The sequence below is a fragment of the Eptesicus fuscus genome, chromosome 5 (genome assembly GCF_027574615.1).
Source record: "Eptesicus fuscus isolate TK198812 chromosome 5, DD_ASM_mEF_20220401, whole genome shotgun sequence".
Classification (NCBI taxonomy): Eukaryota; Metazoa; Chordata; class Mammalia; order Chiroptera; family Vespertilionidae; genus Eptesicus; species Eptesicus fuscus.
Genome location: NC_072477.1, coordinates 88,926,843 through 88,953,637, shown reverse-complemented (window position 1 = coordinate 88,953,637; position 26,795 = coordinate 88,926,843). Strand labels below are relative to the sequence as shown.

General features: G+C 39.9%; 1 protein-coding gene across 2 annotated transcripts in view; it reads left to right on the top strand.

Moving 5' to 3' along the window:
- Positions 1–26,795, top strand: part of RALGAPA1 (Ral GTPase activating protein catalytic subunit alpha 1) — a 273,811-nt gene that overhangs the window by 131,314 nt on the left and 115,702 nt on the right. For both annotated transcript variants that reach the window (XM_054716552.1, XM_054716551.1), the window contains exons 26-30: positions 6,376–6,501; positions 8,974–9,032; positions 12,119–12,227; positions 13,517–13,627; positions 24,365–24,433. In XM_054716552.1, the coding sequence (XP_054572527.1) occupies positions 6,376–6,501; positions 8,974–9,032; positions 12,119–12,227; positions 13,517–13,627; positions 24,365–24,433 (474 nt within the window). The remainder of the gene's footprint in view (positions 1–6,375; positions 6,502–8,973; positions 9,033–12,118; positions 12,228–13,516; positions 13,628–24,364; positions 24,434–26,795) is intronic.

Genomic DNA, 26,795 nt, shown 5'->3' with positions numbered 1-26,795 from the left:
TGATTTCAGAGAGGAAGAGAGATGTAGAAACATCAATGATGAGAGAAAATCATTGATCGGCTGTTTCCTGCATATTCCCTGCTAGGGACGGAGCCAGCAACCTGGGCATATGCCCTGACTGGGAATTGAACAGTGATCTTATGGTTCATAGATCGACACTCAAACTCTGAGTCACACCAGCTGGGCTAAACCAATGTCATTTTTTATCAATTTACCATGAAAATTATTACTGTTTAATGGGCCAGTTATCCCAGATGACTAGTCAGCATATTTCCTGCAGCCTTTCTCAAAGTTCTACAGGAGAATTAAACCCTAATGCCCTTAGGCATCCATTTTATGTGACTACATGTCCCTCCTACACATCAAGAAGACTACATATGTAATATCTTGGAAAATTTTAGAAAATAGTCATTTCCTGGTTCATATGAGGAATACCTGTTGAGAAAGGCAGCATAGGAAACAAAAGAAATGCAGGAATCAAACCTGATATCCACATCTCCACTATAGGGTAAAGGACATTTTTTTCCTCTGGATAATGTTGGCAGTACACAGTGTAAACCTTGCTCTTTGGATTTCCATTTTAGATCCTATACATACCAACTTCTTCCTGTTAATCACGCCCATCCCATCCCCTGCCAGGCAGATTACAAAATAATTGATTAGTTTTTGCTTTTCTTAAGTATTATCACATTTTAGGTCTGCCCCCATTTTATCCATATACCTGAACATTCCTGGTTACCTCATCCACCTGTCAAGAAAAACCTTTAGGTAATCTCTTTCATTAAATACTGTTTTTTAAAAATCAGGTATATTTTTACAGGATAACTTTAAGTTGGGACAGTGGCTACCAGCTTAACCTGCCCATTTATGCTGCTGTCTTGTAATAAATCTTGATTATTTTTTACATACAGAAATTAGTTTTATTGAAAATCATAATAGATTTTTAAAGTACTCCATTACCTCTATTATGGCATTTATTAACATAAGGAAATCCTCTTGAAGATAGGTTCTTGATTTATGTGAATAGAAGTATTATATTTCTAATAGATTCTTTTAGCATCTTTGTTAGGTATTAAATGTATAAATCAATTTGTACTTATTTTAGTAAATATTGCAATGTATTAGTAGGTTGATGTTGGTGTTTGGTAGGCATTTAAGAACTCAGAGAAGAAAAAGAAATGTTCAGTGCTAGTACTTCAGAAATGGCTCAATACAGCTAAGGGAAAAAAGATGAAAAGTTAGCTTCACTCCAAGCATAAATTCTAATTTCGCTTTTAGTAAGTAGTACTGGCAGTGTTTTATGTCAAGTGCATAACATAAAAACTATCTAGATTAGTGCCTGTGACTTTTAAAATATAGTTAACATTTTCATCCTTAGTTATTTAACTCATCCTTAGGTAGTAACATTGAATCATATGCTCATTAGAACAATGTTATTATTTTTTTAATAATTCTTTATTGTTGAAAAAAATACCTATGTTCCCTTTTTTCCCCCATTGACACCCTCCAGGCCGCCTCCCCTTCCCCCCGCCCCAGGCCTTCAGCACTCTACTGTCTATGTCCATGGGTTATGCATATATGCATTCAAGGTCTTTGGTTGATTACCTCCCACCCTCCCCTGCCTTCCGTCTGAAATTCCACACTCTGTTCCATGCTTCCATGTCTCTGGATCCACTCCGTTCATCAGTTTATTTTGTTACTTAAAGTCCACATGTGAGTGCGATCATGTGATACTTGTCTTTCTCTGACTGACTTATTTCACTTAGCATGATACTATCTAGGTCTGTCTATGCTGTCTCAAAAGCCAAGAGATCCTTTTTTACTGCTGCATAGTACTCCATGGTATAAATGTGTACCCCAGCTTTTTTATCCACTCATCTACTGATGGGCACTTGGGCTGTTTTCAGATCTTAGCTATTGTAAATTGTGCTGCTATGAACATAGGGGTGCATACATTCTTTTTCTGCTTGGTGCTTCGGGTTTCTTAGAATATATTCCTAGAAGTGGGATCACTGGGTCAAATGACAGATCCATATTTAATATTTTGAGTAAACTGCATACTGCTTTCCATAATGGTTGCACCAAGTCAGCATTCCCACCAGCAGTGTACTAGGGTTCCCTTTTCTCCACATCCTCGCCAGCACTTGTCATTTGTTGATTTTTTGATGGTAGCCATTTTAACAGGTGTGAGATGGTACCTCATTGTCATTTTGATTTGCATCTCTCGGGTGATTAGTGACTTTGAGCATTTTTTCATGTCTCTTGGCCACCAGTGTCCTCTTCGGAGACGTGTCTATTGAGGTCCTTTGCCCATTTTTTAATTGGATCATTTGCCTTCCTTTTGTTAAGTTGTCTTGAGTTCCTTATATATTTTAGATATTAACCCTCTATCTGATGTATCATTGCCAAATATATTTTCTCATATGCTAGAATCTCTTTTTGTTTTAATGATGGTTTCTTTTGCTGTGCAGAAGCTTTTTATATTAATGTAGTCCCATTTGTTTATTTTCTCCTTAGTTTCCTTTGCCTTAGGACAGTGGTTGGCAAACTGCGGCTCGCGAGCCACATGCGGCTCTTTGGCCCCTTGAGTGTGGCTCTTCCACAAAATACCACAGCCTGGACAAGTCTATTTTGAAGAAGTGGCGTTAGAAGAAGTTTAAGTTTAAAAAATTTGGCTCTCAAAAGAAATTTCAATCATTGTACTGTTGATATTTGGCTCTGTTGACTAATGAGTTTGCCGACCACTGCCTTAGGAGATGTATCTGTAAACATATTGTTACGAGAGATGTCTGAGGTTTTTCTGCCTATGGTTTCTTCTAGAATTTTTATGGTTTCACAACTTACATTTACTAGTAAGTCTTTTATACATTTTGAATTTAGTCTTGTGTATGGTGTAAGTTGGTGGTCTAGTTTCATTTTTTTGCATATATCTGTCCAATTTTCCAAACACCATTTATTGAAGAGACTGTCTTGAATCCAATGTTTGCTCTTGCCTCCTTTGTCAAATATTAATTGAGCGTAATGGCTTGGGTTGATTTCTGAGTTCTCTATTCTGTCCCATTGATCTATATGCCTGTTCTTATGCCAGTACCAGGCTGTTTTGATTACGGTGGCTTTGTAGTATAACTTGAAATCTGGTATTGTGATTCCTCCAACTTTGTTTTTCTTTCTCAAATTGCTGCAGCTATTCAGGGTCTTTTTTGATTCCATATACATTTTTGGAGTATTTGTTCCAGCTCTGTGAAATTTTAATGGGATGGGATTAAATCCATAGATTGCCTTGTGTAGTATGGACATTTTAATGTTGATTATACCAATCCATGAACATGGTATATTCTTCCACTTGTTTATATCTCCTTCTGTCTCTTTTTCCAACTTCCTATAGTTTTCCAAGTATAGGTCTTTTCTTTTGCCTCCTTGGTTAAGTTTATTCCTAAGTATCTTAATTTTTTATTGCAATAGTAAATGGGATTATTTGTTTAATTTCTCTTTCTGAGAATTCATTATTGGTGTATAAAAAAAGCCATCGATTTTTGGATGTTGATTTTGTATCCTGCTACATTGCTAGATTCATTTGTTAAATCTAGTAGTTTTTTGGTGGAATCTTTAGGGTTTTCTAGGTACAATACCATATCATCTGCGAATAATGAGAGTTTTACTTCCTCCTTTCCAATTTGGATTCCTTTTATTTCTTCTTCTTGTCTGATTGCTATGGCTAGCACTTCCAGTACTGTGTTGAATAAGAGTAGTGAAAGCAGACATCCCTGTCTTGTTCCTGTTCTTAGGGGAGATGCTTTTAGTTTTTTCACATTGAATATGATTTTGGCTATAGGTTTGTCATATATGGCCTTTATCATGTTGAGATATACTCCCTCTATTCCCACTGTGCTGAGAGTTTTTATCAAAAATGAGTGTTAGATTTTGTCGAATGCATTTTCTGCATCTCTTGATATGATCATGTGATTTTTGTCTTTCAATTTGTTTATGTGATGTATCACATTTATTGATTTGTGAATATTGTACCAGCTTTGCATCCCTGGAATAAATCCCACTTGGTCATGGTGTATAATCTTTTTAATATATTGCTGGGTGTGATTTGCTAGTATTTTGTTGAGGATTTTAGCATCTATATTCATCAGGGATATTGGCTTGTAATTCTTTTTCTTTGTAGTGTCTTTATATGATTTTGGAATTAGGATAATGCTTGTCTCATAAAAAAAGTTTGGAAGTGTTCCTTCCTCTTGGATTTTCTGAAATAGTTTGAGGAGTACAGATGTTAGTTCTTTGACTGTTTGGTAAAACTCCCGTGTGTAGCTGTTGGGACATGGACTTTTGTTTGCTGGGAGTTTTTTGATTACTGCTTCTATTTCATCAGTTGTTATTGACCTATTCAGATTTTCTGATTCCTCCTGATTCAATTTTGGGAGATTGTATTTTTCTAGGAATTTTTCATTTCATCCACATGGTCCAGCTTCTTGGCATAGAATTGTTCATAGTATTTTCTTACAATCCTTTGTATTTCTGTGGTGTAGGTGGTTACTTTTCCACTTTTGTTTCTAATTTTATTTATTTGGGTCCTCTCTCTTTGTTTCTTGATGAGTCTGGCTAACGGTTTATCAATTGTGTTTAACCTTTCAAAGAACCAGCTCTTGGTTTCATTAATTTTTTTTTTTTTTTATTTTTTTTAGTATCTATGTTATTTATTTCTGCTCTAATCTTTATTTCCTTCCTTCTACTTCCTTTGGGCTTTTCTTATTGTTCTCTTTCTAATTCTTTAAGTTGTAGGGTTAAATAAGCTTATTTTTCTTGTTTTTTGAGGTATGCCTGTAGTACTATGAACTTCCCTCTCAGGACTGCTTTTGCTGTGTCCCAGAAATTTTGAGTTGTTTTGTGTTCATTTTCATTTGTTTCCAGGAATTTTTAAATTTTTTTCTTGATCTCATTGGTAATCCATTTATCCTACCTAATAAAAGAGTAATATGCTAATTGACCATCACTCCAAGACACAAGATGGCTGCCCCCAAGTGGTCAAAAATGGCTGCCCCCATGTGGACACAAGATGGCCACCACAAGATGGCCTGCAGGAGAGTACAGTTGTGGGCAGTTAGGGGTGACCAGGCCAGCAGAGGAGGGCAGTTGGGGGTGACCAGGCTGGCAGAGGAGGGCAGTTCGGAGAGACCAGGCCTGCAGGGGAGGGCAGTTGAGGGGGGGCAGGCCTGCAGGGGAGAGCAGTTGGGGAGGACCAGGCCTGCAGGGGAGGGCAGTTGAGGGGGGGGAGTAGGCCAGTAGGGGAGGGCAGTTATGGGGGACCAGGCCTGCAGGGGAGGGAAGTTGGGTGGGACCAGGCCTGCAGGGGGGGGCAGTTGTGGGCAATCAGGCCAGCAGGGAGGTCAGTTAGGGGTGATTAGGCCAGTAGAGGAGGGCAGTTATGGGAGACCAGGCCAGCCAGGGAGGGCAGTTGCGGGAGACCAGGCCTGCAGGAGAGGGCAGTTGGGGGGGCAGGCCTGCAGGGGAGGGCAGTTAGGGATGACCAGGCCAGCAGGGGAGGGCAGTTAGGGGTGACCAGGCAGGCAGGGGAGGGCAGTTAGGGGCAATCGGGCCGGCCGGGGAGAAGTTAGGCGTTGATCAGGCTGGCAGGGAGGTGGTTAGGGGGTGATCAGGCTGGCAGGCAGAAAGTGGTTAGGGGCAATCAGGCAGAGGCAGGCGAGCGGTTGGGAGCTGGCAGTCCTGGATTGTGAGAGGGATGTCCAACTGCCCGTTTAGGCCCGATTCCGGTGGGATCGGGCCTAAGAAGGGTGGTCAGACATCCCTCAAGGGGTCTCAGATTGGAGAGGGTGCAGGCTGGGCTGAGGGACAACCCCCCCACACACACACCCGTGCACAAATTTCGTGCGCCAGGCCTCTAGTTGTTTAATAACATGCTATTTAGCCTCCATGTGTTTGAATGTTTTAGAACAATGTGTTATTTATTAACCAATGTCACCCTAATGAAAATAATAACATTTTTTTAAAAGAACAGTGTCTTATGATGTATGAGTTGCCTTTAAAACAAAAGTATATTTTTCCTTAAAACTAGGGTAATTTTGTGTTGTTAATATTTTTAAAAATTTATAGTCTCGTTAACTGAGGCTAATTTCAGCTTATTAGCTGCTCTTGAGGAAAGCTCTGCTATTTGTTGCCTTTATTGAGAATGATAGGAGTTTATATGGGAAATATAAATGAAAACCTGAATCTTTTTGTGTTTCCCTGTTTCTTTTTGAATTTTGTCTTATTCGCTTACTTCTCTGTCTAATATGGTTAGGTGATAAAATAATTTTTCTGATAACTTAATAACACTAATATATTTTAAAATTTTTAAAATCTGGTTACTTGTAGGCACCAAGAGTGGAAGCACAAGTTCTTCTGGGATCTTTAGTTTGCTTTCCTAACTTATATTGTGAACTGCCTGCTCTTCATCCCAATATTCCTGATATTGCTGTGTCTCAGTTTACAGATGTTAAGGTAAGAAATCAGTTGCTAATTGTTAGCATTTAAATGATGTATAATCATAATGTATATTCAATAAAATGTGTATGCTTTCTTTTCTTAGAAATCCACATAATTGTTAAAGAACATTAACTAGCCATACTCCTCAGAACACAGGCTGGAATGTTTATTAGGAGCATAGCCTTTTTTTGTGTTTATAACTGCTTTGGAAATGTTTTCTGATTATTGAACCCACCCACGTGTCATTCTCTTAGGATTCATTCATTCACTCACTGAACATTTATTGAAACATTCTATGTGCCAGATACGATGCTAGTAATATAAGGCTTCTAAGATTAAGATGGCACTAAACCTGCATATTGACTCTCTCCCTCTCCCAATTTCTCAATGTGAGGAATCAAACATAATGTAATGGAATATTCTGTTCTGCTGTAGGAATTGAGGTTTGGGATCCTATGTACCTAAAGCATTAACAGGCTTGAACAGGAGATGGTACAATATTAAAGTGACTATATAATTGCTGATGGAACTCACTCCAAATACTGAACCTTAAAAATAAAGATAATAGTGTCTGATTAGGAGCAGATATGCTTCTAATCTATTAATATAAAGAGCCAGGGTCCATAACGACCAAGGCTTAACTGAACACCGGAAGTCAGTGCTGGGTAACAACCCAGCACTGACTACAGCCGGTACTGGCGCAGTGACCCAGCACTGACTGCCAAGGGGGCCGCGGATCAGGCCCAGAGAGGCCTGAACAGAGAGAGGCAAGGTCTGATCCCCAGCCTTCGTGGCAGCTGTTGATCAGCTATTGCCTCTCCCTTTCTCTCCCAGCAGCTGCACCTCTGTTTCTCTCCGAGCCTCCTCGGGGGCTGCTGATCAGGCCCGCCTCTTTGATCAGGCCTAGAGATAGGCCTGGAGACGCTGATTGGCATAGAAACCAACCAATCAAAACCAAATCTGGGTGAAGTGCCAGGAACCAATGGCTGCCTAGGAGGCAAAGCTTTTGACGCTGACTGGCATAGAAACTGACCAATCAGAACCTAATCTGGGTGAACTGCAAAGTCTGGCGGGGGGTGGGGGGGTAGTTAGGGGTGATCAGGCAGGCAGGCAGGTGAGCAGTTAGGAGCCAGCAGTCCCAGGTTGTGAGAGGGTGCAGGCTGGGCTGAGGGGACCCACCCCCTCTGTGCACAAATTTCGTGCACCAGGCCTCTAGTCCTATATAATCTATCTATACTACTAAAAGGGTAATATGCTAATTAGACCAGGTTGACCGGCCATCTTCTGGACGTCCGACTTCCTTCCAGACAAAGCCATGGTGGTGGGGGCTGAGGCATAGGCAGTTAGGGGCAATCAGATTGGCAGGGGAGGACATTTGGGGGCAAGATCAGGCTGGCAGGGGGTTAAGGGTAATCAGGCCAACTGGAGTGTAGTTGGGGGCAACCAGGCCAGCAGGGGAGGGCAGTTAGGGGTGATGAGGCAGGCAGAGGCAGTTAGGGGTGATCAGGCCAGCAGGGGAGGGTAGTTAGGGGTGACATCAGGCTGGCAGGGAAGGGCTGAGATCAGGCTGGTAGGGGAGTGTAGTTGGGGGCAACCAGGCTGGCAGGGGAGGGCAGTTAGGGGTGATCAGGCAGGCAGGGGAGGGCAGTTGGGGGCGAGATCAGACTGGCAGGGGAGGGCAGTTAGGGACGATCAGGGAGGCAGGCAGCCAGAAGCAGTTAGGGGTGATCAGGCAGGCAGGCAGGTGAGCGGTTAGAAGCCAGCCATCCCAGATTGCAAGAGGGATGTCCGACCACCGGTTTAGGCCCTATCCTGTGGGATCGGGCCTAAACCGGTGGTTGGACATCCCCCAAGAGGTCCCCAATTGGAGAGGATGCAGGCTGGGCTGAGGAAACACCCCCAACCCGTGCACGAATTTCGTGCACTGGGCCCCTAGTTGTTTATAAACCTTTTTTAAAAAAGTTATTTTTGGCTACTATGACAAAATATTACAGACTGGGTAGCTTATAAAAATGACAAAAGAATATTTCTCATATTTCTGGAGGCCGAGAAGTCCAAAATCAAAGGGTTAGCTTAGTCGTTTTAAGGTGAGGGCCCTCTTCCTGGTCCATCCTGGGCCTTTTCCCTGTGTCCTCACAAAGTAAAAAGAGCCAGGGAGTTCTGTGGGGGTCTCTTTTGTAAGATCATTGATTTTATTCATAACGGCTTCACCCTCATGACCTAAGCACATCCTAATACCATCATCTCTGGAGGTTAGGATTTCAACATAAGAATTTTGAGGGGAAAAACAATCAGAGCATACCATTGTTTTATTTATTTAGCTAATTTTATGAGTAATATTAGACTATTAAAAGTATGTACATGAGAACAAAGACTGTTGGTTTTATTTCAATATAGTATTCCTAGCACCTGGCATAGTCGCCATTTAATAAATATTTATTGAATTAACGAATGAACTCTTATTGCTACTATTCCTCCTTATTTTAGGAACTTATAATCAAAACTGTATTAAGCTCAGCAAGAGATGAGCCCTCTGGTCCTGCACGGTAGGTCAGATATTCTTAAGATTTGTTATAACTATTCTGTTTGCAATCTCACTTTAGAAGTTGGATTATTTAGCAGTCCACATTGTTTCAGATACACAAAAGCTATTCTGAATTACAAATTTAAATTATTTGTATGATTAAATACTTTTTTCATGATTTAAATATGAACCTTTTTTCATTAAAAAGATAAAATATTAGTCACCCATTTTATTATCTTTACCCTCAGTATTGAAAATGACTTTTTCAATTATATTTAAATATATTTTGCTTTCCCTTTAGATTATATAGTCATTGTCTCTTCTGCTATACCTTGAATTGTAGTAGTAGTTACCCAGTGAATGTTACTTAAATTGAATTAAAATAAAATATTTTTATTATAGAAAGTAATGTATTAAAGAAAATAGTATATTTTGATATTAATAAATATTGGATCAGGATTTTCTATTATATTATAGAAGTAATATATTCTATTAATATATGTGATTTACATATACAACATATTATATAATGTGTATTACATAACAAATATAAGATTTTAGAATGTTTTCTTTTTTAAATGCCTTACTTAGAAGCAAAAACTTGTCATTTTCTGTTTTACTAAACCTTTTTAAAAAAGGTTGAGATTTATCACATGGTTGCCAGTATCATATGTTTCTTCTCATCCCCAAAATATCATTAATTCAGGCAATATTATATTTCTTGAATCTAATTCTAATAGAATGTCATTAGCTTCAAAAGTAGCCTGTGTTGTTCCTCCTCTGACCTACATCTCTGCAAAGCTTTCTCTTTTCCAATTACCTACGTACATATTTTTTGACCCAGGTTAATGAAAGTGCAGATCATGGCTTTGACCATTTGAATATTAATTCTAATTTAAGTCTCTTATTTTTTCCACTAGTAAAAATAATGTAAAATGAATAGTTTGCTTAAATGAGACATAGCTCCAGCTTTTTAATTAAGTTCCATATTTTTCTTACTTAATAGTCAAGTTAACTAAAAACAAATCTCTTTGAGCCCGGCCGGTGTGGTACAATGGTTGAACATCAACCTATGAACCAGAAGGTCACAGTTCGATTTCAGTCAGGACACATGCCTGAATTGCAGACTTGATCCCCAGTAGGGGGCATGAGGGAAGCAGCCAAATCAATGATTGTCTCTTATCATTGATGTTTCCATCTCTCTCTCCCTCTCCCTTCCTCACTGAAATCAATAAAAAAATATTTTTAAAAAACCACAAATCTTTTTGAGTAAATTTTTATTTTAATTTCATTTTAATACTGGACATCCCTAGAAAATGACATTGTCTTTTCCATTATACCATATTTTCATTTCTGGTAGCTTTACCCTCAAATGTGATCATTTTGAATATTAATTCTCTAGTATTTTCTATGATAATGACAATCTTTTGAGTTTGCAAGAATTTTCTTATTATATTGTTTTATTTATTCCTCATCACAATTCTAAGAAATTAATGGGACCATCATTCTTCCAAGTTTGCTAGCATGAAACCGATGTCTTAGAAAACTAACATTTACTAAGTCCTTTCTAAGTGCCAGGCACTGCTCTAAATACTTTATTACCTCATTTGTAACAACTCTAGAAGATAGATACAATTTGAATCCTCCCTATTATAGGAGCCCAGAGTATTTAAATAATTATCCCTATCACTCAGCAATGGCAGAGCCATGATTAAAACCTTGATAGTTTGTCTTCAGAGCCTTATTAGATGCATAAATAATAATAGCTGAACCACATTTGAACTTAGAGCTTCAGATTCTAGATTTTCTGCCTGTTTTTTTTTTTTTTTAACTATGTTGCCTCTCAAGTAAAGAATATTGAAGCCTAAAATATAGATCCCCAGAAAGACTTGGGAATCATTAACACAATAGCTTTTATTAAGAATAGGCCTTAGACGCTTATACCCCCAAAATTGATATGGAGCAGAGAGTTGAGCCATACTGGGAATGATATAGATTATTTGGACATCTTGAGGAATGTAGGAAACTGTATGCAGGTGTGCGATCACAAAAGAAAAAGGAAAAAAACCTGTTAAACAGTTGTACTCCCAGTCAGTGCCTTTAGTTAGCTGCATCCGTGGAGAACTTGGCCTCACGTTTTAGACTTTAATGTTACTTGATGATTACAACTCTTTCTACTGCTAACAATGAAATTTGGTTATTTAGATCTATAAATACTATTATCTAAGATTCATGAGTAGATAATAGTAGAGAAGAAATAAAGCAGTAGACTTGCTTAGAAGACTTTCTGATAGTTTTGATAGTAAACAATTTCTAGCATTGACACTGTGCTAGACTGAAAGAGAGGGCTGAAGAACTTCTGATCCAATGTGTTCAGTAAAATGTTTCTGCATTGAATTATTCTGAAATTTAGCATTCTGCTGAATTTAAGAATATCAGTACCAGGACATGCCAGGTATATAACTAGGATCCTAGAAGGAGTCAATTTTTTTTATTCGTAAAACCATTATATTCTTCATCAGAAGCTTATATTTGAACACACTAATGGAATTCCACTGATTGTGATCACAAATTACTCCCTTCAAGCTGAAACAGTACAAATAGGAAAATGAAGACATTAGGCAACAGAAAAAAAATTCTACAAGTTCTGTTTCTGTTGGAATCCCTTTATGAAGTATATACATTTTATTTGTGTACCTAATCTGTTTTTTAAAGAGTTTGTAGTTTGCTTAAGTTCATTTTTCTGCTATCAGTTAATCAAATGACATCCTTTCCTTTTTGAAAGCAGGGTATATATTTGAGAATCTTTATGAAAATATCAATTTCTTAATATGGGTTTGTTAGAAAAATCCTTTATATTATCTCTGCCTCTGATTTTGGTAATAAGTTATAATTGAAAATTAGATTTAAAGTTTTAGGGATGTGCTTTCCTCCTTTCTCTTCCTAAGAAGAGCTAACATACAAAGTAACAAATTGATCAATTTACTTAAACAGTGCATGTTCATTCTATGTTGGCTAGTTGTGGGTGTTTTGGTTGTGATGGTGGTTTTATTTCTTTAAAAGCGCATACATTTTTATTTGTATCATTATTGGTTGCCTCTTTTGCAGATGTGTAGCACTTTGCAGTTTAGGTATTTGGATTTGTGAAGAACTAGTCCATGAGTCTCATCATCCTCAAATTAAGGAAGCTCTGAATGTAATATGTGTTTCCTTGAAGGTAAAAAAAAAAACCACACACAAAAAAACAACAACACAACAAACCACTGTTTAGTGGAATATATTAAAATAGTATAGAATCATGATTATTTTTTCTCCAAATGTTAATTATAGGTTGTGCTCTTTAATAAATGTTTTCATTAATTTATTATTACATTATTTCCTTGCTCCTGACTTTTTCTTCAAGAGTGGTCCTAGTCATCTTTTTATGTATTTGGCTTTGTCCATAGGAAACATATGGGTGGCTCTTAAAAAGGAAACCAGTCATTTAACAACATGGGTTATTTATTTTTTCTTTATCAGTGTTTTTGTAACCTACTATTTGATCTTTACTACTTCTGAATTCTTGAACTGCTCAACTTTTTTACTTTATCATTCAAGTTAAATGCCCCTCCTTGTGGCCAAAATAAGATTTGTTCAGAAATAAACTAATTATTTGAAGATTCTAAATGTATAAATGGATTTTTTTTTTTTGTTTCTGAACAGATGCATAATATTTTTTCTGTCTTAAGACTTATATTACACTATCTGTATAGGACTCTAAAGATACAATGTACAGATATTACCGATTTGACAGATAATTCTGAGCATATACTGTTTGAGGTGTTTTGTTAGGCAGAGTAAGGGATACCAGAATGAAAAGAATTGTAAATACTAGATTCAAGAGATTAATGATCTGATGCTGAAAAAGATTAAAATAAGAGGAATAAAGTATAAAAAGCTGAGATAACCAAATGTGGTGCAAGCAAACTGCTGATTGAGTTCAGAGGAAGCAGAGATCACTTTGACTTAGGAACCAGAAAAGACTTGGGAAAGGGGAAACATTTGGTCAGGGCTTGAAGAGTGGGTAGGATTTGGTCATAGAGAGAAAAGCATAAAAAGCATGACTTTATGCCACTGGGGAGTCATTTAAGAGTTTTAAGCATATCGAATGTTAGCATCAGAGGAGTTCTTCAGAAGATTATTTTGGAAGTATTGTGTCTAGTAGATTTGAATGGGTAAAGATTGGTAATAAGGTTAGAAGCTGCTGTAAAAATCTAGGTAAGAGAAAATGGAATAAGGCTTAAATGAGGACAAACATTACAAAGGAAAAATAAAATTGTGTCTTTGCAATGAGTTGTGTTTTTTTTTGCAGCTGTATATTTATCTTCCTAATAATACTTTAATAAACACTTTATAAATATAGAATGACAAAAAATATAAAGTTTAAAAATTTTCAGCAGCTAATGCATTGATGCATAACAGTTCAGGAAGAAATTTTTATGTGTTTTTCTTTTGTTATTTTTACAGTTTACTAATAAAACAGTAGCCCATGTAGCTTGTAACATGCTTCACATGCTGGTTCACTATATACCTAGACTTCAGATTTACCAGCCTGATTCTCCCTTGAAAATTATTCAAGTAAGTAATTTCTTATTTATTTCTCATAACGACCTTTGTTAAGGATTTTAAAATTTGGATACCTTGAAATATAAAATTATTTAATAGTTTTCTTCAAATTTTGCACAAGCAAATAATGGCAACCCAATGTGCATTTTTGAGTATCAAAAGTTCATGACAGTTCCCTTGTGTTTTATGTTAGGAGATTGTGTTCTTATTTTTAAATGCTACCTGCAAATTTATAATTGCCATTGTCTGTATGAATGTGTATTTGGCTTCATTTCATCTCTTAGGTTAAGAAAACATGCCATCCCTCCAACTACCATATCAGGACATTATTTTGATTCATTATTTTTCTTACCTCTTCAGCTAATTATTTATAGTTTTTATTTTGTTTTAATTCCATGTCTTCTATACTTTCTACTATATCTGAACTATTTTATCCATTCATTATTTCTGTCTTGATCTATATATATAAAAGGCTAATATGCAAAGTGTCCCCTCAGGAGTTCGACCGGGAGACTGGGTGTTCGATCACTTGCTATGACGTGCACTAACCACCAGGGGGCAGCACGGAACAAAGGAAGGCCCCGGCCAGCAGCTGGCAGCCAGGGAAGGGAGGCCCTAGCCAGTGGCCGGAAGCCGGGGAAGGGAGGCCCCGGCTGGCAGCTGGAAGGCCTCGATCGGCCCTGATCGCCTGCCAAGCCTAGGGACCCTACCCATGCAAGAATTTTGTGCACTGGGCCTCTAGTCCTATATAATCCTATATAATAAAAGGCAAATATGCAAATCGACTGAACAGCAGAACAATTGGTCGCTATGACGCGCACTGACCACCAGGGGCAGATGCTCAATGCAGGAGCTGCCCCCTGGTGGTCAGTGCGCTCCCACAGGGGAAGTGCTGCTCAGCCAGAAGCTGAGCTATGGCTGGCAAGCGCAGCAGTGGTGGCGGGAGCCTATCCCGCCTCCACAGCAGTTGGACATCCCCCAAGGGCTCCTGGACTGCGAGAGGGCGCAGGCCAGGCTGAGGGAACCTCCCCCTTTCCGAGTGCACGAATTTCATGCACTGGGCATCTAGTATACTACAATAGCCTTCTAATTGATCTCCTGGCTTCTGAGCTCTTCCCTATCAAGTTGTCACTCACATTTACATGACTATTATGTCAGTTACCTGAAAAAAAACAAAATCTTTTGAGTGGTTTTCATTTGCCTATAAAATAAGATCCAAGTTATTTAGCTAGGGTTTTCCAGGCCTTCAGATGAGGACCCAACCCATCTTTTCAGAATCATGTACATATTCCTTTGAAATACACTGTAGTCCAGGCACCTGAGTTGGCTTAATATTGACTAAACATACCCCTCACTCTCTTCTTACCTGAAGTGCTCTGATTTTCCTCTTTACATCCCATCTTCAATTATTGGCTTAAATCCATCTCATAAAAAAATTAAAATGCTTACCAGTTCTCTCTAACCAGAATTTATTGTTCTTCATATTCTTGTAACATTTTTAGGAAAGATGGTAATTAATATTTATTAAGCACCTACTATGTACCAGCTAATACACCAGTCATCTCCATATGTTATCTCATTTAATTCTTAAAAATCTCTTAAGATGAGCAATTATCTTCCTCTCCCCCCTTAATTTAAGGTGAGAGGACTGAGCATTTAGTAACTATGTAAAGTCACAGCTGACAGGGAAGTGCCATTAAGATGGGGGATACATAAATTTTAATAAACGTTTGCTGCAGCTATTATTATCAATGGGAATATGATAACTGGATATAAATGTGAATGTGCATCTATATGCTAGTATGAAAACATTTGAAAATTTTACCCTTTAAGATTGCTTATTCTATTTGAAAATTAAGTTTGTTCTCTAAGCAGATTATTTTTTATTTGAAAGCCTTCAAATCCTTTTCCTTATTTTCTTTATCAGTTTATATATTAATACTTACCTAAGTACTTAAGTGTGAAGATTTGTTGCAAATTGCTTCACTATGCATTATAGTGGCCAACAGCTACAGTTAAACATGAAGAGCTATTATATTTCACCTCTAGTTGAAAGTAGGACTAGAATTCCAAAATAATGGAGCATTTCACTAATTGTTACCTATTTACATAGTTAGGAATAGAGGCTCAGTTCTATTATCACTATTAAGCAGGTGCATCTAATATACTAGATTCTACTGGTAAACCTTTATTATATACAGTACTAGTGGCCCGGTGCACGAAATTCGTGCACGGGGGAGGGAGGCATTCCTCAGCCCGGCCTTCACCCTCTCCAATCTGGGACCCCTCGAAGGATGTCCTACTGCCGGTTTACAGGGATCGGTCTTAAACCGGCAGTCAGACATCCCTCTCACAATCTGGGACTGCTGGCTCCAGCCGCTCACCTGCCTGCCTGCCTGCCTGATTGCCCCTAACCACTCTGCCTGCCAGCCTGCTCACCCCCAACTGCCCCCTGCTGGCCTGCTCACTCTAAACTGCTCCCCCCTGCTGTCCTGATCAACTCCAACTGACCCCCACTGATGGCCTGCTCACCCCCAACTGGCCCCCCTGCTGGTCTGCTTACTCCCAACGGCCCTTGCTGCCCCATCCTGGCCTGATCACCCCCCAGCGACCCAAGGTCCCAGCCCCTCCTTTTTTTCTTTTTTTTCTTTTTCTTTTTCTTTTTCTTTTCCTTTTTTTTTTTTTTTTTTTTTTTTTTTCAGTGCCTCCTTTAGCAGAGGCCAGGGCCAGCTGGAAGCAAGTATCTAGGATTTATTTATCTTCTATAATTGAAACTTTTGTAACCTTGAGTGGAGGTCAGGGCCAGCCAGGGCAGGAAGCTTGGCTTCCTCCATTGCCAGGGCAACCTAAGCCTCCTGCTTGTTCCAGCTCCGTGGCCACCGCCATTTTTGTTGGGATTTATTTATCTTCTATAATTGAAACTTTGTAGCCTTGAATGGAGGCCAGGGCTGGCCAGGGCAGGTGGGAAACTTGGCTTCCTCCATTGCCAGGGCAACCCAAGCCTCCTGCTTGCTCCAGTTCTGTGGCTGGCTGCCATCTTGGTTGGGTTAATTTGCATAGTCGCTCCTGATTGGCTGGTGGGCATCGTTTGTGGGTGTAGCAGAGTGATGGTTAATTTGCATGTTTCTCTTTTATTAGTGTAGATATTTTGAGGATTTTTTTCTACCTGATGCATTAAATCAATAATTTATAAAAACATATAGCACCCCAAGGCTGTGTCCAAGGTCCCGAGTTATCCACCGCCAGCCTGCTTCCAGCGAAAAGGAGCTGACTCTCAGAGGCAGATCATTCGGGAACCAATGTACAGAATGAGGTGTAAAAAATAGCTTACAATAAATTTACCCCCTGTATATTTTTAACAAGCATATAAAAAATTGAATGTGATCAAGAGATTTGCAGGGTGGCCCTAGTCGGTTTTGCTTAGTGGATAGAGCATCAGCCTGCGGACTGAAGGGTCTTGGGTTTGATTCTGGTCAAGGGCAGGTACCTTAGTTGCAGGCTCCCAGCCCTGGTAGAGAGGTATACGGGAGGCAACCAATCGATGTCTCTCTCTCATATCAGTGTTTCTCTCTGTCTCTCCCTTTCCCTTCTACTCTCTAAAAATCAATAGAAAAAAATATCCTCAAGTGAGGATTTTAAAAAAAGAGATTTTTAGGGTAAATAGCACACTATATATTTTCTCTTTTAACAATGTCTGTTACCATTTGATATTTCTGTATCAAATTTATTCATATACTATTCGGTGTATGTAAATTTAAAGCCACATAAATGTACATGTAAATGTATGGAGGTATATATATATATACTTATACATATCCTACCTAATAATAGACAAATATGCAAATTGACCGTACCTTCGCTATGCCCATGATTGGCCAGGAGGCACGGGGGGGCGGGACTCGGGGTGGCCGGGGTAGCTGATTGGGCCGGCGGGACGCTGAGCTGCGTCGCCAGCAGCGGCACGAGCTCAGCGTCTGCGCCATGGCTGTGCTGCAGCACAGAAGGGGCCTCTGGGGCAGCGAGCTGACGTCGCGCCGCGCGGACCATCAAAAGCAGGGGAGCTGAGTGCCTGAGCAGACAGGCACTCAGCTCCCCCGCAATAGAAAGCAAAAGTGTGGGAGCTGGGTGCCTGTCCGCTCAGGCAGCAGGCCTTTCAGAAGCCTCCAGCGCCTGGTGCACCAGCGGACAGGCACCCAGCTCCCCATGATCGAAAGGGAAAGCGTGTAGGGGACCCTACACGTGCATGATTCAATCATGCACTGGGCCTCTAGTATATATATATATATGTGTGTGTGTGTGTGTGTGTGTGTGTATATATATATATATATATATATATATATATATATATGTATATATATACACACACACACACACACACACACACACACTAGAGGCCTGAAGCACGAATTTGTGTACCAGTGGGGTCCCTCGGCCTGGCCTGCAGGATCAGGCTGAAACTGGCTCTCCGACATCCCCTGAGAGGTCCAGGATTGCGAGAGGGCACAGGCCAGGCCAAGGGACCCCACTGGTGCCCAATCAGGACCATGGAGGGACGTGGGAGGTTGGCCAGCCAGGGAGGGACCGCAGGAGGGCTCCAGGGCATGTCCAGCCCATCTCAATCAGCCGGACCCCAGTAGCAAGCTAACCTACCGGTTGGAGCATCTGCCCCCTGGTGGTCAGTGCACGTCATAGCAAGCAGTTGAGTGGCCATGCCATTAGCATATTACGCTTTGATTGGTTGAATGGATGACTGGATGACCAGACACTTAGCATATTAGGCTTTTATTATATAAGATATGTGTGTGTGTGTGTGTGTGTGTGTGTGTGTGTGTGTGTGTATTAAAAGCATAATATGCTAATTAGACCGGACAGCTGAATGACCTTCCAGATGTTATGCTAGACATCCTTCCCGACAAAGCCGTGGCGGCGGGGGCCAAGGCAGAAGTGGTTAGGGGCAATCAGGCAGGCAGGTGAGCAGTTAGGGGTGATCAGGCAGAGTGGTTAGAGGTGATCAGGCAGGCAGGCAGGCAGGTGAGCAGTTAGGAGCCAGTGGTCCCAGATTGTGAGAAGGATGTCCGACTTCCGGTTTAGGCCTAAACTGGCAGTCAGACATTCCCCAAGGGATCCTGGATTGCAAGAGGGTGCAGTCTGGGCTGAGGGACACTTCCCCCATACACGAATTTCATGCACCGGGCCTCTATACTAATTATTAGTCTATACTAATAAGTATAGACTATACTAATAAAGTCTAAGTATAGTCTATACTAATAAAAGCCTAGGTGGCGTCTCGCCCTTGTGTCATCACAAGATGGCCGCCCCATGTTGTCACAAGATGGCTGCCCCCATGTTGTCACAAGGTGGCTGCCACAAGATAGCCAGCAGGGGAGGGCAGTTGGGGACGACCGGGCCTGCAGGGGAGGGCAGTTAGGGGTGATTGGGCTGACAGGGGAGGGCAGTTGGGGGCAATCGGGCTGGCAGGGGAGCAGTTAGACGTCAATCAGACTGGCAGGTGAGCAGTTAGGGGGTGATCATGCTGGCAGGCTGAAGCGGTTAGGGGCAATCAGGCAGGCAGGCAGGCAGTTGATCAGTTAGGAGCCAGCAGTCCCGGATTGTGAGAGGGATGTCCGACTGCTGGTTTAGGCCCAATCCCACCCAAGGGGTCCCAGATTGGAGAGGGTGCAGGCTGGGCTGAGGGACACCCCCCCCCCCCCCCCAGTGCATGAATTTCATGCACCGGGCTCTAGTCTATATATATAAAAGCCTTTAGTGACCAAAAGACAGATCGCTATGGTGCACACTGACCACCAAGGGGCAGACACTAAACACAGGAGCTTCCCCCTGGTGGTCAGTGCGCTCCCACAGCAGGAATGCCACTTAGCTGACAGACCTGTACTGGTGGCTCACCAGCCTGGTGGCAGCCACTCAATCCCTCAGTAGTCCTGCAGGTGTAATCTCCAGAGAATGGGCCAGGCACCGACGGACCAGTGCTGCTGGCATGATCCCAACAGTGCCGCTGGCCTCGGGCACCATGGCCATGTCCCCTCCATAGATGCTCCGCAAGGAAGAAATGATATAAAAGTGGCCACCAGGTGGCTCCTGACAACCGGTGCGAACATGAGTGGGACAGATCTGGATCTCAGGCCAGCAAGGGTGTCCCACTGCCTGCCCAGAGGGCTGATCACGTCCCGGCCCCCCCAAGATGGGTGCCAGATGCAGGGCTCACAGCTGGCGAGTGCCACTGTGGTGACACAAGCCTCTCCTGATAGGGACTGACTGGGTGCAAGCCAGTATTGCACTGACTTGGGTGCAAGCCCACGGCAGGCACAGCAGGGCTGGGATGAGCGGGAGTGGCAGGCAGGAATTGCAAGCGGCGTTGAACTGCGGGTTTCGGCCCGATCCCCACAGGCCACCCTGAGGGACCCCACCTGCACCAGGCCTCTGGTATATATAAAAGCCTAAGCGACCGTTCGGCCATTCAACCGGTAGCTATGACACACATTGACCACCAGGGGGCAGATGCTCAACACACAGGCATGGAAATATGGAATAGACTGATGAATCTCAGAGGGAAGAGGAGAGGAGGGAGGGCAAGAAGAGATTAACCAAAGATCTTATATGCATACTAGAGGCCGGGTGCATGGATTCATACATTGGTGGGGTCCCTTGGCCTGGCCTATGGGGATCGGGCCAAAACCGGCAGTCTGACATCGCCTGAGGGGTCCCGGATTGTGAGAGGGTGCAGGCCAGGCCAAGGTACCCCACCGGTGCACGAATCCATGCACCAGGCCTCTAGTATATACATAAATATTTTAGGAAGACAAGAGGATAGGTTTCTACACCACCCCAAATGTATTGAGGAATAATTGACAGATATATATATTTAAGGTATACAACATAACCTGATATTGTGGAATCATGACCAAAATCAAGATAATTAACACATTCATTATTTCGCACAGTTAACTTTTTTTTATGATGAGAATACTTAAATTTACTCTAGCAACTTTCAGATATTCATTACTGACCATATAGTTCCCTATAGTTACCATGTTGTACACTAGATCCCCATCACTTAACCTATAACTGAAAGTTTGTACCCTTTGACCTCCATTTCCTCATTTTCCTTCTTTTCCTTCAGCCCCTGGCAACCACTATTTTACTTTCCGTCTCAGCTTTTAAATATTTTTTTAGATTCCACATATAAGTGATACAATACAATATTTGGCTTTTTCTGTCTGGCTTATTTCACTTGGCATAATGCCCTCTAGGTTCATCCATGTTGTCAAAAATGGCAGGATTTCCTTCTTTTTCTAATGGCTGAATACATACTAGTATATACTAGAGGCCTGGTGCACGAATTCATGCACAGGTGAGCCCTCGGCCTGGCCGATGATCAAGGCCTATTTGGGCGCCGGCCAGCAGAGGGGAGGGGCCATGGGAGGTTGGTCAGCTGGCCGGGGGGAGGGGCCGCAGGAGGTCGACTGGCCTGGGGGGGGGGAAGGGCCATGGGAGGTTGGCTAGGGGGAGGGGCTGTGGTAGTTTGGCAGGCTGTGGGAGGGGCTGTGGGAGGTTGGCTGGCCAGCCCCCTATCAGAGCCGATTGGGGGTGGGGGGCCAGCCAGGGGGAGGGGCTGCGGGATGTTGGCTGTGAAAGTGCACTGACCACCACTAGGGGGCAGCTCCTGCGTTGAGCATCTGCCTCCTGGTGGTCTATGTGTGTCATAGCGACTGGTTGACCAGTTGTTCTTGTCATTCGCTTGTAACGGTCACTTAGGCTTTTATACATATAGATACCACATTTCCTTATCTGTGAGTTGAAGGACATTTATGTTGTTTCTATATCTGGGCTATTGGGAATAATGCTGCAATGAACATGGGTGTGCCGATATCTCTTTGTGATACTGATTTCATTTCCATCAGGTGGGATTGCTGGATTATCTTGTAGTTTTATTTTTAATTTTTGAGGAACTGCCATACTGTTTTTCATAATGACTGTACTAGTTCCTATTTCCACCAATAGTATATAAAGCTTCTGTTTTCTCCAAATCCTTGACAACATCTGTTATCTCTTGTCTTTTTTTAAAATATGTTTTTATTGATTTCAGAGAGGAAGGGAGAGGGAGAGAGAGAGATCATTGATGATGAGAGAGAATAATTGACTGGCTGCCTCCTGCATGCTCCCTACTGGGGATTGAGCCCACAATCTGGGCATGTGCCCTTGACCGGAATCGAACCCCGGACCCTTCAGTCCACAGGCTGATGCTCTATCCACTGAGCCAAACCAGCTAGGGCATCTCTTGTCTTTTTGAAAATAGCCCTAACAGATGTGAGGTGCTTTCTTGTGCTTTTGAATTGCATTTCCCTGGTGATTAGTGATGTTGAGCACTTTTCTTATAGCTAGTAATGATTTCAATGTCTTCTTTGGAAAATGTTTATTTGGGTCCTTTGCCCATTTTGAAATTGGATTATTTGGTTTTGGGTTTTTTTTGCTATTAAGTTGTATGAGTTCCTTATATAGTTTGGGTACTAGCCCCACATCCGATGCATAGTTTGCAAATATTTTCTCCCATTTCATCGGTTGCCTTTTTAATTTTTATTGTTTCCTTTGCTTTGTAGAAGCTCTTTAGTTTGATGTAGTCCCGGCCTGTTTGTTTTAGCTTTATTGCCTATGCATTTGGTGTCTTATCCAGTAAATCAATACCAAGATCAGTATCAAGAATCATTTTCCCTGTGTTTTCTTCGAGGAATTTTATGGCTTCAGGCCTTACACTTAAGTCTTTGATTCATTTAGAGTTAATTTTTGTGAGTGGTATAAGACATGGATGCAGTTTTATTCTTTTGTATGTAGCTATTTAGTTTTCCCAGCACCATTTATAGAAGAGACTTTCCTTTCCTCAATGTGTGTTCTTGGTGCACTTGTTAGAGATGAGTTGTCCATATACTGTAAGTGTGGGTTTGTGTATAGGCTCTCTATTCTGATCTGCTTTTCTATGTGCCTGTGTAGCTTACCATCATGTTCTTATTAAAATAGCTTTATAATTAACCTGAAATCAGGAAGTGTGATGCCTCCAGCTTTGTTCTTCTTTCTCAAGATGGCTTTGGCTCTTTATGACTTTTTGTGGTTCCATACAAATTTTAAAATAGTTTTTTCTGTTTCTGAGAAAAATGCCATTGGAATTTATTTCATTGAATGAGTAAATCGCTGTGGGTGGTATGAGCAATTAAACAATATTAATTCTTCCAATCTATAACATGGAATATCTTTTCATTTACAGTAGTCCTCCCTTATCCACAGTTTTGCTCTCTGCAATTTTAATTACTCATGGTCAATTGTAATCTGAAAATATTAAATGGAAAATTTGAGAAATGAACAATTTATAGTAAGTTTTAAATAGTACACTGTTCTGAGTAGCATGATAAAAACTCACGTTGTCCTTCTTCAATGGGATATGAATCATCCCTTTGTCCAGCATATTCACACCGTACACGCTACTCAACCATTAGTCATTTAGTAGCCATCACAGTTATTGGATCATCTGTCATGGTATCCTAATGCCTGTGTTCAGTAAACCTTATTTTACTTAATAAAGGCCGCAAAGTGTAAGAATAGTGATGCTGACAATTCAGATATGCCAAAGAGAAGCTATAGAATGCTTCCTTTAAATGAAAAGGTGAAAATTGCTGTGCCCATGAGTCTTTCTTTTCTTTTTTCTTAATCCCTTCACCCTTCTCACCCAGGCCTCACCCCCCTATCAGTCTGTTCTTTGTATCCATGAGTCTGTCCACTTTGTTAGTTCATTTTGTTCATTAGATTCCACATATAAGTGGAATCATATAGTACTGTCTTTCTTCATTCATTAGTGCTTTATAGTTTTCTGTGTGCAGGTCTTTTACCTCATTAATTAAATGTATTTCTATTTTATTGATTTTGATGCTACTGTAAATGGGGATATCTTTCTTAATTTCTCTTTGTGATGGTTTGTTGCTTGTGTATAGAAATGCAATAGATTTTGGTATTTTGATTTTGTATCCTGCAACTTTACAGAATTCATTTATATTTGTAACAATTTTTTGGTGCAGTGTTTAGGGTTTCCTATATATAAGATCATGTCATCTGCAAACAAATAATTGTACTTCTCCCTTTTAGATTCAGGTGCTATTTATTTATTTGCCCACTTGCCGTGGTAGGACTTCTAGTACCATGTTGAATGGAAATGGCAACTGTGGACATCCTTGTATTCCTTGTATATTAGATGAAAGGCTTTTAGCTTTTCACCACTGAATATTATATTAGCTGTGGGCTTGTCACTTATGGCCTTTATTTATGTTGAGGTATATTCCTTCTATACCTAATATTTTGAGTAGGGTAGATATCGTTAGTGACAGAATTGCAGATGATTTTTATACATCTTTTTGCTTTTCTTTATATATTTCAATTTTCTACTAGAACATATATTATCTGTGTATTTATACATATTGATTCATGAGTTGAGTTTGTGAGAAATCCATTCATAGTTAACAGCATATATAATGTTGGTTCTATACATGAAGATTATAAATAATTGGTAGTTAATGTACTTGAAAAGCTTACACATTAAAAATTACCTTGAAGTAACAGTGTTAATGTTTCAGAATAACCTTGCAGCAATAGATTTTATATTGTTTTTACATTAACATTAATGTTTTAGAATGAACATTCGTTTAATATATTTTGTGCTTTTTCTTTTCTTTTTTTATTTTTTGACTATAGATTCTGATAGCCACTATTACCCATCTTTTGCCAAGTACAGAAGCTTCATCTTATGAAATGGACAAGAGGGTAATTAAAAACTTTTTTTGCTATTTAATATTCTTACATAGTAAAATACTTATATTTTAAAATTGCAAAGTTATATATATTTATATGGTAAACATTAATTCATCTTATATTTAAAATTGACTGTCATGGAACAGTGTGGAATCTCAGAGGGAAGGCAGGGGAGGATGGGTGGGTATGAGGTAATCAACCAAAGACCTTGTATGTATATATGCATAGCCCATGGACACAGACAATTAGTGATGAAAGCCTGGGGCAGGGGGTGGGGGCTAAAGGGAGGAAAGTGGGACATATATAATACTTTCAACAATAAAGATAATTAATTAAAATAGACTGTAATGTGAGATACAGCTTTCTATTAAGTGTAACAAGTTATATTTTCAGCCAAATTTTAAGTTAATCATGGTCATTTGATAAAGTCTTTGAATCTCAGGTTGTAAGGAACATTGAAGGACATTCTATCCATGTATAATTATTTTGAAATTAAGATCTGGGAGCTAGGTGTGTACAATGTCATTGGGTTTTCATTATTTTAGGCCCTTTCAGCAGATAGAGCTAGAAAGTAGATAATATTATATACTCACAAATATATATATATATATTTTGTGTGTGTGTGTGTGTGTGTGTGTGTGTGTGTGTGTGTTTTATACAGGTGTCCCCAAAAAATGAATGCACACTTAATTTAACAGCTGACAGCTCATTGATGTTCCTTTCTTCTCAGATTTCACCCATTGTGCCTTTATAGTTATTCAAAGTGTGAATATATTTGGGGGGGGGGGCACCCTGTATATATATATATTTCTTTACTGTCTTATATTTTTAAAACATCATGAGTTTATCCTGACACCTTTGATTCTAACTTAACACCACAAGGTTCAGTCTAGTTTTCCCCCTTTCCATGTTTGTAACTGCTCCAACAATGAGAAACTTAGCTTCCTTTATCCACAATATATTTACTTTGTGCAGTTCTAGGAAAATGAAAGCAGTTTTAGAATTAACCTATGCCTTTGTGTAGTTTACCATGAATGTAGTATATAATTCAAAAAATTGTGTTTAAAAGTTATAGGATGAAGGCCTGGGGTGGAGAGTGGGGACAGGCTAGAAGTGGTTAATGGGGGGGAAAGCAGGACTTATGTAATACTTTCAACAATAAAGATTTTTTAAAAATAATAAAAGTTATTTGGGTTACTTCTCCCTCCCCCTTCCTCACTTCAGTGTGGTTATATAATTCATTTGAAATACAGTTCAGGTCTTTTTTTTTTCTTCTGTTTGTATTCCATTTTATGGTCCTTTTCACCACCACCACCACCACCCTATCCCTGTTGCTTTTTATTTTTTAATCTATGGTTTATTCATCCTTTATTTTTGCATAAATGAGCTGATACATCTATGTTTTTTTCTCTCCTTGTTTATTACACTTTTTTTGGTACATTAAATTTTTGACAGTATATTCTGGAAATTTCATAATCAGTTCATAAAGATCTTCTATGTTTTTGGTTTTTCCTATTTACAGCTGTCTGAACGTAACATAATTTATTCATCTCACTATCCTATTTGTAAACATACAGATTATTTGCAGAATTTTGCAATTATAAATAATGGTGCAGTGACTAGCTTTGAACCTATATATTTATTTTAACATTGTTGGGTTTGGGTCTTCAGGATATAGTCCTAGAAGTGGAATTGCTGGGTCAAAAGGTAAATTGATATGTAATTTTGTTAATGGTGTTTCTGCAAGGAAACTATGAGAGTCTCAATTTCCTCAGAGCCTAAACTCAGTGTGTGTCATTTTTCAAAAACAATTTTGCCATATTGGTAGGAAAACAGTGGTATCTCAGTGTAGGTTTCATTTACATTTGTTGATTTTTCATTGTTTTTAATTTTTAAAATATGTACTGATTTTGAGAGAGAGAGAGAGAGAGAGAAAAACATCGATGTAAGAGAGAAACACTGATCGGTTGTCTCCTATATGCACTCTGATAAGCGATAAAACCTGCAACCTGTATATGTGTCTGACAGAGAATCAGACTGGTGACCTTTTGGTGCATGGGATGATGTCCAATCAACTGAGCCACCATGGCCAGCGTACCTTTCTTTTTTTATGTCAGGTTGAATATCTTCTCATAATTAATAATGCCTTAATTTTTATATTTTTTATTTTTGTGAATTGTCTATTCATATTGTTTTACCTTTTCTGACAGATTTTGGTGATTTTTTCCCCTGTAATTTTTACATATTAGTGATATTAACTCTATGATATATTTTGCATATATTTTCTCCCTTTTTTAATTTGTCTTTTGATGTTGCTTATGGTGGGTTTTTTTGTTTCATGTGTGGGGTTATGGAAAATAATTGTTTTTATATA